This window comes from Pseudophryne corroboree, chromosome 9 (genome assembly GCF_028390025.1).
Source record: "Pseudophryne corroboree isolate aPseCor3 chromosome 9, aPseCor3.hap2, whole genome shotgun sequence".
NCBI classification, from domain to species: Eukaryota; Metazoa; Chordata; class Amphibia; order Anura; family Myobatrachidae; genus Pseudophryne; species Pseudophryne corroboree.
In genome coordinates, this window is record NC_086452.1 from 30,728,763 (window position 1) to 30,743,198 (window position 14,436).

Below are 14,436 nucleotides of genomic sequence, written 5' to 3' on the forward strand. Positions count from 1 at the left end.
AGTAACGCTAGAGGACCAGAATGGTTCTATGGAAGTACGCCAATGGTATAGCCAAGACCTGCTAGCTTCCCCAGAAAAGCCCGTTACATGTCACGGTATACTGGTATACGGTTGGACACCTGTCTATGGTGACCGTCCCTGACACTAGCATAAGCCCAGGTGACCTGGTGATGGAAAGGGAACCGCTGATCATTCTGTGTCTCTGGTATAATGTTGCGGATTAAGTCTGTGGACGCTCAGTCACGCAGTGAGTTACATGGAGACGAGGGGTCAGGTAGATTTATGACTATTCCCTGAAACCATGGTAACGTCATTAGACGCTGAGTCCCATGACTCACCAGGCAACTATAAGATGTAAAACGTTCTGTGCTTTTCCAGGTAATGATCACTTCTGACAATGTTTGCTTTCAGCAGAGTCCTCCGAGGACATTTAGCTAAATCGTAGTATATGCAATGATATAAACAACTACATTAATTAACTAATAGTGATACTTCAATGTGCAACAAAAGAATGATGGAAATCTATAGCACATTATTTTCCAAGTACTATACAATATCATCCATTTAGTGATGAGAGTCCCCCCACCCATGTTTTTTCTGCCAGTGTGTGGGGGGCTACTGAGTACGTAGGCAGATTAAGGAGGGGGCACGCAGAGGATATTTTACCCTAGGCCCCCCTACATCAGGTGTCCCCCGCCAGAGCACACTGACATCACTAGCTCTCCCTCTTGTGCAGCAGCAGAACCAGACAGCCAGAATGCGAGAAGGACAGTATGTATGTAGCAGAGACACAGGAGTATCAGGTTTCATGATCTACCGATGAAGCTTCTCGACCAGAGAAGAGATAGTAGGGGGGAGAGAGCTGTAAGTGACCTAGGGATACCAGCTCCTCCTCCTATTCTGTACTAAAATTCATAATCAAGAGGGAAGTCCAGCAGCAGAGAATTTTGTCCTCTTGGAATGGGCCATGTTGGGAGGCATGCACAATCTAATATACCCCATCCCCCCCACCACCACCACTTCCCCCCCTGTCTTAAGTGCCCCGGGTCCCGACAAGGTTTAGTCCAGCTCTGACCAGGCTCTACCGTCTCTATATTATATCAGGCATACTCTGACATGCAGCACTCACCTTATCTGACGGCTTGAAGGGATTCCCTTGTCCGCTAAGTCCACCACTTATACTAAATCCAAGGCCAGGGTTCTTCTCTATCCTTACACAGTACTGCATTAGAGAGACAGGGAGATAGGGTCATAGATAGTAACAGCACCTTATGCAACTGCGTCTGCAGCGGTCACCTGTAATGATGCACATTCCCTGACTGCAGAACAACCATCTGATTATTACACATGTACTAATGTTGTTACTGTTATTTATAGGAAATAACACACAATTTACATAAACTGAATATATATATATATATATATATATATATATTCCCCAATGAATAATAGTATGACTTTATATCCATTAGCTTTCTGCTGCTTTCTGGCGAGAAATATACGTATAATACACAAGTAGCCTGTATACTGGTATAATGCACATATGACGGCAACGTACAGAATGTGTAAACTCATGTTAAATAATAATCTGTCCAAACAGCGAGTTCTGCTGATATATTTTATAATGATTTCTAATGTCACCATCTCAGTGTGTAATAGGAAAACGTGGTTATTACAAGAACTAGTGCACCACATCCTACAGTAAATTATATGGATATTAAATGTAACCTTTTCATCCTTTTTGTCTGAGAAGTTCTCGGTGACTTCTAATAATCTTATTATCAGTTACAGTTATGTCTGTATAGCGTCATACAGAAACTGCAGAATATAGCCTTGTCTTGTGTGACCGGCATTGTCACAATATCGTTCCCTAAGGTGCCCTATGGTAAAGACTCTACGGTACGGGCACTATAATGATTTACCATAAGAGTGATAGCAAAATATCGAACAAGTGAAATAAGTGTGTTCATAGGATATTACTTGTACCTGGACGGGCCACAAAATGTTACTATTATTATTACCAGTTATTTATATAGCGCACACATATTCCGCAGCACTTTACAGAGAATATTTGCCCATTCATATCAGTCCCTGCCCCAGTGGAGCTTACACTCTATATTCCCTATTACATGTACACCAGCAGCGGATCTTGCCACGGGCAAGCAGGACCTTTGCCCGGGGCGCCGCCTTCCGGAGGGCGCCGCACCGTGGCAAGATCCGCTGCTGCTGTGTTGCCCCCCACTGCCGCTGCCCGCTGTCCTGTGAAGGGAAACTAGATGCTACCTTAACTGTAATGATGTGCTGTGCGCGTTGACGTCATCGCGCACCGCACAGCAAAGGTCCTCTCCACGAAGGGAACTAGACGCTTTGCTGACGTCATCGCGCACCGCACATCCTACTACAGTACAGGGGGCGTAACTGACCACGCCCCCTGTATGAAGCCACGCCCCTAATGCCGCCCGGGGTACAAGAAGCCCGGAACCGGCCCTGATGTACATTCACACTAGGGTTAATTTTTGTTGGGATCCAATTAACCTACCAGTATATTTTTGAATTGTGGGAGAAAACCGGAGTACCCGGAGGAAACGCACGCAAGTACGAGGAGAATATACAAACTCCACACAGTTAGGGCCATGATGGGAATTGAACCCATGACCTTGCTGTGAGGCAGTAATGCTAACCATTACACCATCCATACTGCCCGAAATGTTAGCTTGCAATTGTCCATTTACACAAATTCTTGCATTTACATCATAACCTTTCATTCAACATTTTAATGGACAAATTTAATGTTCGTCTAAAAGAGAAAAGAATACATTTTGCTGAACAATTGGCTCAATTTCACAAATGTTCCAGCAGACTGAACCGGATGAGGTTCGGTCATATGAAGTGTACAGTTGGGGAATAGCCAGTGACTGGTCATTGAGCTTTGGGGTGGGGAGACCCCCCTCTTTTTGGAAATGCTCCAAACAGCTGCAGACTGTCACTCACCTGACGTCTTCTGCAGCCGCTCTGCGTCCGACATCATGGGACCTAATCTGCACATGCACACTTCAACAAACATCAGAGGGACACGTAAATCATCGGGTTTACGTACACCTGTCAATTATATCCTATGGGGGTTATTCAGGTTCGTTAGCACACAAAAGAAGTTAGCAATTGGGTAAAACCATGTTTCACTGCAGGAAGGGGGGGGGGGGGGGGGCAGATGTAACATGTGCGCAGAGAGAGAGAGATTTAGGTGCGGTGTGTTCAAACTGAAATCTAAATTACAGTGTAAAAATAAAGCAGCCAGTATTTACCCTGCACAGAAACAATATAACCCACCCAAATCTATCTCTCTCTGCACGTTACATCTGCCCCACCTGCAGTGCACATGGGCCCTCATTCCGAGTTGTTCGCTCGCTAGCTGCTTTTAGCAGCATTGCACACGCTAGGCTGCCGCCCTCTGGGAGTGTATCTTAGTTTAGCAGAATAGCGAACGAAAGGTTAGCAGAACTGCTACTAAATAATTCCCTGCAGTTTCTGAGTAGCTCCAGACCTACTCCTAGATTGCGATCACCTCAGTCCGTTTAGTTCCTGGTTTGACGTCACAAACACGCCCTGCGTTTGGCCAGCCACTCCCCCGTTTCTCCAGACACTCCTGCGTTTTTCCCTGACACGCCTGCGTTTTTTAGCACACTCCCTGAAAATGTCCAGTTTCCGCCCAGAAACACCCACTTCCTGTCAATCACACTACGATCACTCGAGCGATGAAAAAACGTCGCTCGAGCTTGTGTAAATCTACAGTGTTTTGTGTGAAAGTACTTAGCGCATGCGCGCTGCGTATCATGCGCATTTTTGCAGTTTTTTCACTTAAACGCTGCACTGCGAAAATCGGCAGCGAGCGAACAACTCGGAATGACCCCCATGGTTTTGCCCAATTGCTAACTTTTTTGGTTTGCTAACAAACCTGAATAACTCCCTATGTACTATGGGGCTAATTCAGACCTGATTGTAGATGTGCTAAATTTAGCACATCTACGATCATGTACTCTGACATGCGGGGGGACGCCCAGCACAGGGCTAGTCCGCCCCGCATGTCAGTCACTGCCCCGTTGCACAAGTACAAAAGCATCGCTTCTGTACTGGAAGAGTAGTTCCTTGCCAGCGCAGCTCCTGAGCGCTGGTATGGAGCTACTTGTCGCTGTGACGTCACGCAGCCGCCGCGGCCTGCCCCTCCCAACGGTCCGGCCACGCCTGCATTGCCTGGACTGCGCCCCCTAAATGGCAGCGAAACACCACCGGACTGCCCCCTCCCGCCCAGCGACCGCCTCTGCCTGTCAATCCGGCAGAGGCGATCGCAGGGCTGAGACAGCTGTAGGCTGTCTGGCAAGCGCCGGCGCACTGCGGCATCGGCGCATACGCAGTTCAGACCTGATCGCTGCTGTGCGTTTTCAGCAGTGACCAGGTCTGAATTAGGCCCTATATACTGTGCTAGAGAGTCTATCTGTGTAATGGCAAGGAATTATATTTACAAAATAGACCGTGAAGTTGTTATGAAAAGTACTTACGCCCTTTGGCATTTTTTGCATTTTGATATTACATCTTAGAACCAGAATGTATTTGTTAAGTAATTCTTAGCGCTGTGCGACATGAAATGATCCGTTAACGACAAATAAGGCAAAAACTCTCACACTGATTCTCCGTAATTACAAATAAAAAACAAACAAGGATTGATGATATGAGTTAATCATCCTTTTTCATACAGTTATTAACATTTATTTATATATGGCGCAGCATATACCCCATCACTTTTCTACTAGGATAGACCTAAATAAACTCGTCTGAAAGTGGAAGTACTGTAATTGATTTAAAAATAAACACACCTGTTTATGAGAGTTCCCACAGTGCATAGCCAAGCCAGGGGAAGATCAAAGATTCACCGCAAATCAGAGAAAAGGTAAAGGATAGAAATAGATAGATAGATAGATAGATAGATAGATAGATAGATAGATAGATAGATGAAGATTTGAAAGACTTAATCAGTCATAAAGGAATAATAATGATGCTATTTATATAGCACTTTTCTTCTAATAGGACTCAAAGTACCTGTACAGCACAAAATACAAAACAAGCAACATTAGTGAAATGCTTGGGTGGAGAGGAAAGTCTTGAGTCTATTTCTGAAGGATTCTAGAGTTGAGGCCTCCTGAACTGTGTGGGGCAGTGAGTTCCATAGCGTCGGAGCAACAAAGCTTAAAGCTTGACCTCCAGATGAATTCAGGGAGATTCTAGGTACTGTTAATAGTCCTTTGTCTACAGAAGTTAGTAATCGAGTGGGGCATTAAGGAATCAGAAGCTGCTTCAGGTACCTTGGGCCCTGGTCATGTAGGGCTGTGAAAGTGAGTAAGCCAATCTTGAAGACGATTCACCATCTTACAGGCAGCCAGTGGAGGGAGTAGAGAATGGGTGTTATGTGGCTGGAACGGGGCTGGTTGATTACTGGCCTGGCAGCTGCATTTTGTGCTATCTGCAAACGGTGGAATTCTTTTGCTGGGAGACCAAGGTAGAGGTCATTGCAGTGGTCTAGGCGTGATGATACAAATGCATGTATGACATTAGATAGATCTTCAGAGGGAATTAAGTGTTTGATTCTGGCTATGTTCCTCAGATGAAAGAATGATTGTGACTGATACCTGATGTTTAAGTGGATATAATATGGCACAGCTGGGCATTTCCTTAGAGCAGGCCATCCTTAATAATTGAACAGTAAAGGAGGTCTCATCAAGAGGCTCATGGAAATAAAGTTACAGCGTTCTGTGGCAGACATGGGAAGAACTGTCCATCGTCTAGCATTAGAAGATGGTGCTCAGAATCAATGGCATGAATCCATTGATAGTTTCACCCATCAATGGACATCCCTGTTTGTGTTGCACAAAGAAGGAGGTGAGGCTTAAAAGGGCATCAAGTGGTGGGGATAAATCCCATGCCCACTGTGCCAGCTAAAAACTCAGACCTTCATCATCAATGGCAAAATCATAGCTCATCGGTGGCAAGCCATTGATGATCAATGACCATCATGAAAAAATATTTCAGTGGGCACCCGGACCTTCTAAAGTAGGCAAGTATCGACCAAGCACCTTGTGAAACAGTTTGCTAGAGAGCACTGGGAGACCATCCCATCAAGTGGAGAAAGATTCTTTGGGACTTATTACAATGTTTGATAACTAGCATTGTGCATCACCCCAAGAGAAATAGCCATTGTAGATGTGTAACAACAAAGGTTAATACAGGTATTTACTCAGCATGAGCCAGACACCAAGTGGAAGTAACAGGAGACAAACAGGAAGTGAGTCACCTCGGCATGACATCATCTCCCATGATGCACAGCATGCATTTATATCCCCCCTTTCAAACTGGAAGGATGCAAAACATAGATGAAACAAATGCAACAATGTGACAATGTTAGGCGCGAACAAAAGAAAAGACATTATACAATAAAGTCTTGGAACTTTGGGTTTAGTTTAGACACACGGCCCGATCTGGTAATGGTACACTGGGAACCTATAGGCATGTCCGCTGTGACACCAGAGAGCTCTATTACTTCAGAAGTGGTCTCTGAGGAAGGACTGTCCATGCAATGCGAATCATCACTGACATTGGTTGCAGCTGTAGTAGAAACTGATGAGTCAGGCTGTGTAGAGCTTTCTTCAGGTACACTTAACAGATGGCGGCGGTTGCGTTCATAGAGGGCATTATCAGACTGTACCATGTAGCTATTTGGCTGACCTGCAGGATGCTGAACCACTACCATTCTGTCAAATCCGTGCTTGCTTTGCATGCGGACAGGCTGGCCCGGAGACAGTGGTGGCAGCAGTATGCTGATCTGTCATAAGAAGATTTGGCAGCTATTCTGCGCTTGCTGATGTTCTCCCGTACCTGTGGCTCTACTCTGGGTTGCAGGAGCTGCTGTGCCATTGGGATGCCTGTGCGGGTGCGCCGTGCTAATAGGCACTGTGCAGGGGATAGAAGTCCATCTCAGGGCGTGTTTCTCAAGTTTAACAGTGCCAAGTATATGTCCAATCCATCTCGCGCACACTTCTCCATTAGGTGCTTTGCAGAGCGGACTGCACGCTCTGCCAATCCTTTTGACTGTGGGTAGTGTGGACTACTAGTGATGTAATGGAAGTCCCATGTATTCGCAAAGTCCTTGAACTCTCTACTCTTGAATTACATGGCATTATCAGTGATCAGCTGCTGTGGGGTGCCATGTGCTGCAAAGTGTCTCTTCAGCTTTGCAATGACCATTTGACTTGTGGTGCTGGGCAAGTAGTTTATCTCGAACTATCCTGAATAGGAGTCAACTAGCACCAGGTACTCATTCCCCCTCCATTCGAATTGATCAGCCGCAAGAATGGACCATGGAAGATCAGGAATGTCATGGTGCAGCATGGGTTCCCGTGGCAGGTGTGGACGCGAGGCATTGCAGGGTGCACAAAACGAGACAGCATGGTCAATGCCACCGTACGTGGAGGGCCAGAACGTGGTTTCACGGGCCCTACGCTTGGTAGCCTCCAGGCCGGGATGGCCCTGGTGCATCTGCTGGGTGTAGAATGTCTGAAGGGCAGCCGGAATCACGAAGTGATGACCCCGCAGGATGACACCCTCAGACACGGTGAGCTAATCTCTCATACAGTAGAAGGAGCGAAGGCAGTGCGGCAGTTCCTTGGAAGAGAATGGCCAGCCATTGAGAATTACAGCAGAGAGACGCTGGCAAAGATCATCCGCAAGTGTAGCATCGTGCAGCTCTTCCAGCCGCTTGGTAGGGAGCACCTCCACAGCCATGACCTCATAGTCATCCTCAGCAGCAGTCATGTCAGTAGTCGAAAGGAAGACTCGAGACAGAGCATCAGCAACGTACATTTCTTTGCCTCGCTTATATATGACATCCAGGTTGTACCACTGCAGCTTGAACATCATGCCCTGAATACGGGAAGAAGCAGAGTGGATGGGCTTCTTCAGTATGGTGATGAGAGGCTGATGGTCGGTTTCCACCATGACAGGACGGCCATAGATGAAGTCATGGAAATAGTTGCAGGCGAACACCAGTGCCAACAGTTCTTTCTCAATTTGTGCATACCTGGTTTCAGTGTCAGTGAGAGCCCTGGAAGCAAAAGCCACTAGTCTGCGGTGTTGGAGGCACACAGGACCTAGACCACTCTGTGAAGCGTCGGCAGAGAGGACTACTGGCTCATGCACGTTGAAGTATTGCAGGACCGGTGTTAGCATGGTCTTCAATCGATCAACAGCAGCTGTGTGTTCTGAGTCCTGGTGGAGTAGCTGCCGCAAATGTGCCGTGGTTTCACTGTACTATGGAACAAATTTAGACAGGTAGTTGGTCATCCCCAGGAAGCGCTGCAGTGCATGTTGGTCAGCCGGAAGCGGCATTTGCTGGATGGCAGTGATTTTATTTGGATCCGGTTTGACGCCTTGACTGCTGAGCACGTGGTCCATGTACGCCACTTCTGTAACTCTAAACTTGCATTTGTCTGGGTTGAGCTTGAGGTTCAAAGCATGGGCCCGTTCAAGTACCTGGTGTAGTCGCTGGTCGTGTTCTTCCTTGGTGCGGCCCCATACCAGGATGTCATTGACGATGATTTCACAGGGATAGCCTGAAAACAGTTGCTCCATGCAACGCTGGAAGACCTCACTGCCCATAGTGATTCCATAGGCATGCAAAGGAAGACATACCACCCTATCGGGGTCATGAAAGCGGTGAGCAGGGACAAAGCTCTGTCCAAAGGGATTTGCCAGAATTCGCACTTTGCATCCAGGGTACTGAAAACTGTGGCACCTGGTATGTCAGCAATCACTTGCTCGATGGTGCGGAGAGAGTGATATGGACGCAGCAGTGCTTTGTTCAAGTGTGCTAGATCAATACAAAGACGTACAGTCCTATCCTTTTTTTGATGTGGCCACCATGGGCGGACACCCGCTGTGTTGCTTCCTCTATGGGGGCAATGACACCCAACTGAGTCATTCTGTGGATCTCTTTAATGATTTTGTCTTTCATTGTGATAGGAACCCTCCGGAGGGCACAGACAGTAGGTACAATGGAGTCATTTAGCCTCATATGGTACACAACGGGAAGCTTGCCAAGTGTACTGCAATCAAATAAATCCTGAAAGTCTTTTATCTCTGGGACGGTCATCAGTATTGCGTGTACCTCAGGCCCCAATTTGAGAAGGCCTAGCTTCATACTGTCAGGGAGGACTAGCAGTGGTTTAACCTTTTGATCCACAATGTGGAATAGCAAATCAGCACGGGTAAACTTTAGCTTTGTGGTACCCAGTGTGGTGGTGATCTGGTCACCATAAGCTATCAAGTTGATCTTGTCTCGTGGGTTTATCTGTGCAGATGGATTTATTTCACGTAGCTGCTTGTAGGATATGACATTGCACTTCGCTCCTGAGTCTATTTTAACTATGGCCACCTTGTTCGTATGCTTTTGTTCTTAGTTTGATAAATATTTTGCCCTTTTCATCCAAGTGGTCTACACTATCACAAACTGTCCTGTGAACCGATTCACACCCTGGCTCCGTTTCAACCTGGTTAATCCGCCGGGGTGAGTGGCTATAGCGCAACTCAGACTGATCTTTGATCTTTGGAGCAGCATGTTAGGATCTCCTGCTCTGTGCTGCCACGTCGCCATGGCAACCGGGAGGCAAGTGTTAGCGAAGTAACCTGAGCGCAGCTGATACTCCGGTCCGGGTTTTTACTGTGTAGTGGTTACAGGCTCTGTGCACGGCAGGGAATCCGGCGCTGGTTTTGTGCTCACAGTCTGTGAGGTCTGAGTGGGGCGTGGACAGCACCTGCTATATAAACCATCCTCTCAGGCTAGGCAAATGCTGCTGAATCTTTGTTTGTTAGTCAGTTCCAGAGAGTTAGCTAGTACTGTGTGACTTTGTATTTACTTGTTGCTTACTGCGAATAGGCCTTGGGATTTGGTACTTCATTCTGCCAATCCGGACCTAGCAGTAAGACTGGAGTCAGTTGTTTGACCTGCTGGGGTTCTTTTGCTATTCTGTGAACCCAGCAGGTTTGCGGCTGTACTCTCAGACCTGCTTGCTTAATCCTCCCTCACTGTGCAGGGCGTCCAGGAGTCAGTTTAGTGGCAGTAAGCTGAACCTGTGCCCTGCAAGTGGGGGTTAGGATTGTGGATACTCTCCTTGTGTCTATATTTCTATCTCTGACCAAGGAGTTTATTCCCACACCCGTTGGTAACCCTTTGGGGTTTTTTCTGTTGCTCTTAGCAACATCATTTCAGGTGCTCCACATGTGAAATCACTACACATCGCTTCATTGTCCGCTCTATTCCATCTGAGCATTCCTGACACTAGGGAGACACCCAATTCCTGAGCCTTTGGGCTTCTCCGTTCACTTTGTGTTTATTAGTTATTCCATCACCTCCTGTGTATGTTATGTTATACTGTCTGTGAGTTCGTTTGCTTCGCTTCCCTCTCTGTTCATACACCAGTATACTCCTGTTAGCACTGGTGTGCGTAACATATTCAGCAGCCCTACTCCTGTTGAAATTTTGTGGGAATATGGAGCATACCCCTCAAAATACTTTGCAACAGGTGGTCGATCAGGTGCAGGTCCTGACTCGACAATTTAATGAGATGTCCATTAAAATGAACACCCCGCAGGCCGCTAGCGGAGCTCCCGCAGCAGCAGCGGCAAGTTCAGGGGTTAAGGAGCCGAAAGTAAATCTCCTGGATCATTTTTCTGGAGATCGCTCGCAGTTCTTTTGTTTCAAGGAGAGCTGTAAGCTATATTTCAGGCTTAGGCCCCAGTCTTCTGGGTCGGAGATTCAGCGGGTGGGCATGGTGATTTCCTTGCTACAAGGAGACCCACATGTCTGGGCATATGGGTTACAGCCTGACTGTCCGTCGCTTAAAAGTGTTGATGCTTTTTTTACTGCACTGGGCATTTTGTATGATGACCCTGACAAGATGGCTTCAGCCGAGGCTCAGATTACGGTTCTTAAGCAAGGGCGACGGCCAGCTGAGGTTTATAGTACGGAGTTTCGGAGGTTGGCTCATGATACCCAGTGGAATGACCCAGCCCTGAGAAACCAGTACCGAAGGGGCCTTTCTGACCAGATAAAGGACCAACTGGTACAATATCCCTCGCCTGATAGCTTAGATCAGCTCATGCAGTTATCCATCCGGGTGGATAGACGGCTGAGAGAGCGTAGGCTTGAAAGGGAGACCGCAGTTTCCTTTTTTCCCAAGGGAACCTCAGACTCTGAGGAATATTCCGAGGAGCCTATGCAGATTGGGGCTACCCGCCTCTCCTCGCGTGAGAAGACGCGGAGGAGACAGCAGGGTTTGTGTTTGTACTGTGGGAATAAAGGTCATGTTGTAGTATCATGCCCAGAAAAAACGGAAAACTTCAGGGCCTGAGGGTGATGGGAAATATCCTGTCAGGCCAGAAGTCAGAATTTCCCAAAAAGACTTTTCTCATTCCGGTGACTTTGGAGATCCTCGGTCAAACTGTCAAGACTGAGGCCTTTGTTGACAGTGGGGCCGATGGGGTTTTCATGGACCGTCAATTCGCCCTGGAACACTCTGTTCCCTCAGTACCTTTGGCATCAGAGATTGAGATCTGTGGGTTAAACGGGGAACCATTGTCCCAGGGTAAAATTACCTCCTGCACCAGCCAAATTCCTTTGTTTATTGGAGCCACACACTCTGAAAAATGGTCTTTTTATGTGACTGTCTGTTCTTTTGCCCCATTGGTTTTGGGGTTACCCTGGTTAAGGGTCCATAACCCTCAATTTGACTGGGTCTCCGGGGAGATTCTTAGTTGGGGTAGTGATTGTTTCAGGAGTTGCTTGAGCCTTCCAGTCAGGCTCTCGCAGCTAAGTTTGCCAGGATTGCCAGGATGTTATGCAGATTTTGCGGATGTGTTCTCCAAAAAAGTTGCGGAGGTACTACCTCCCCATCGCCCCTATGACTGTGCCATTGATTTGTTGCCGGATGCTAAGCTTCCCAAGAGCAGGTTGTACTCCCTGTCACGTCCTGAGACTCAGGCTATGGCAGAGTACATTCAGGAGAACTTGGCTAAGGGATTTATCAGTCCCCAGTTGGGTCGGGGTTCTTTTTCGTGGGTAAAAAGGACGGTTCATTGCGACCCTGCATCGACTTCAGGGAATTGAACCGTATCACGATTAAAAACTCGTACCCACTGCCTCTTATTTCGGTTTTGTTTGACCAGCTTCGTACTGCCACCATTTTTTCTAAGATTGACCTACGCGGTGCTTACAATCTAATCCGAATAAGAGAGGGGGATGAATGGAAGACTGCCTTTAATACCCACTCAGGGCATTATGAATATTTGGTGATGCCTTTTGGGCTCTCTAATGCCCCGGCAGTCTTCCAGGAATTCATGAACGATGTGCTCAGGGAATATTTGGATAGATTCTTAGTTGTTTATCTAGATGACATCCTAATCTTCTCTCATTCCCTGGAGGAACATCGGAAGCATGTACGCTTAGTCCTCCAGAAACTCAGAGACCACCAGCTTGGGGCGAAGCTGGAGAAGTGCGAGTTTGAAGTCCAGCAAATCGCATTTCTAGGGTATATTATCTCCTCAGAAGGTTTCCAAATGGAGGGTTCTAAGGTACAGGCAGTCCTGGATTGGGTGCAGCCCACTAGTTTGAAGGCGCTTCAGCGTTTTCTGGGCTTTGCAAATTTTTATAGACGGTTTATCGCTGGATTTTCGTCTATAGCGGCCCCCTTGGTGGCACTCACTAAGAAAGGGGCGGATGTTACTCACTGGTCTTGTGAGGGCAAAGCGGCCTTTGCCCGTCTCAAAAGGGCATTTGTCTCGGCCAAGGTGCTGCGACACCCAGATCCAGAGCGTCCTTTTGTGGTAGAAGTGGATGCCTCTGAGATAGGTATTGGGGCAGTGCTCTCTCAGATGGGGGTGTCTGATAATCGCCTTCATCCCTGTGCTTACTTTTCCCGTAAATTTTCGTCTGCCGAGATGAATTATGATGTGGGTAACCGGGAATTGTTGGCTATAAAGGATGCACTCGGGGAGTGGAGACACTGGCTTGAGGGGGCTAAGTTTGTGGTCTCAATTCTCACCGACCATAAGAATCTGGCATATTTAGAGTCAGCGAAGCGGCTCAATGCCAGGCAGGCACGATGGGCTTTGTTTTTTGCTCGCTTTAATTTTTTGATAACATATCGCCCTGGGTCAAAAAACATCAAGGCTGATGCGCTCTCGTGGAGTTTTGCTCCAGTTCAAGAGACCACCGAGGAGCCATTGCCCATTGTGTCCCCATCATGTATTAAAGTGGGCATTACCCAGGACCTCTTGTCATTAGTCCTTAGAGCACAGGAGCAGGCTCCTCCAGACCTTCCGGTAGGGCTCTTGTTTGTGCCTCCTAGGTTAAGACAGCGAGTGTTCCTGGAATTCCATGCCAAGAGGTCGGCAGGGCATCCGGGTATTGCCAGAACTCGGGAGTTGCTGTCTAGGGCGGTGTGGTGGCCCTCGGTGGCTAGGGATGTGGATCAGTGGGTTCGGGCATGTGACGTTTGTGCCCGAAATAAAACTCCTAGAGGGGTTCCTGTCGGCCCATTACATCCACTCTCTATTCCGTCTAAGCCATGGACCCACATTTCCATGGATTTTGTGGTGGACTTGCCCAAATCCTCGGGGATGACAGCCATTTGGGTTGTCGTTGACAGGTTTTCGAAGATGGCGCATTTCGTTCCACTGGTTGGGTTGCCATCGGCCAGACGCCTGTCTGAGTTATTTATGCAGCATGTTGTGCGCCTCCACGGGTTGCCACTTGATGTGGTCTCTGACCGTGGATCCCAGTTTGTCGCCAAATTCTGGAGGGCATTTTGTTCTGATCTCCAGATTTCTGTGAGCTTGTCGTCAGGCTACCATCCTGTTCACTTTGTGTTTATTAGTTATTCCATCACCTCCTGTGTATGTTATGTTATACTGTCTGTGAGTTCGTTTGCTTCGCTTCCCTCTCTGTTCATACACCGGTATACTCCTGTTAGCACTGGTGTGCGTAACACGGCAGCACCTTGCAAAATGATTCCATTTGCCCCATGCATTACATCGTTTATCATATACGGGGCAGCTTTGTTTGTCAGGAGGGTGCTGTGCCGTGCAGTTCCCACACGTGGAGGATCGGCGCGGAACGGCCGCCATGACACACACCTCAGCGTCCTTTCTTAGTTCCCTTGTGCCCTTTTCAGACTGCTCATTTAACATACAGATATTTATGGCAGTTTCTAATGTGAGGCCCTTCTCCCGCAGCAGCTGTGCACGTACCTTGTAGCTGCGTATGCCACATACGATTCTGTCACGGATGAGCTCCTCTGTGAGGATACCAAAACTGCGCTTCTTTGCCAGCAGCTTTAG

General features: G+C 47.6%; 1 protein-coding gene across 6 annotated transcripts in view; it reads right to left on the reverse strand.

The window, feature by feature from the left end:
- LRRC7 (leucine rich repeat containing 7) overlaps positions 1-14,436 on the reverse strand; it is a 630,524-nt gene that overhangs the window by 68,266 nt on the left and 547,822 nt on the right. For all 6 annotated transcript variants that reach the window (XM_063939106.1, XM_063939105.1, XM_063939107.1 and 3 more), the window contains one exon: positions 1,130-1,222. In XM_063939106.1, the coding sequence (XP_063795176.1) occupies positions 1,130-1,222 (93 nt within the window). The remainder of the gene's footprint in view (positions 1-1,129; positions 1,223-14,436) is intronic.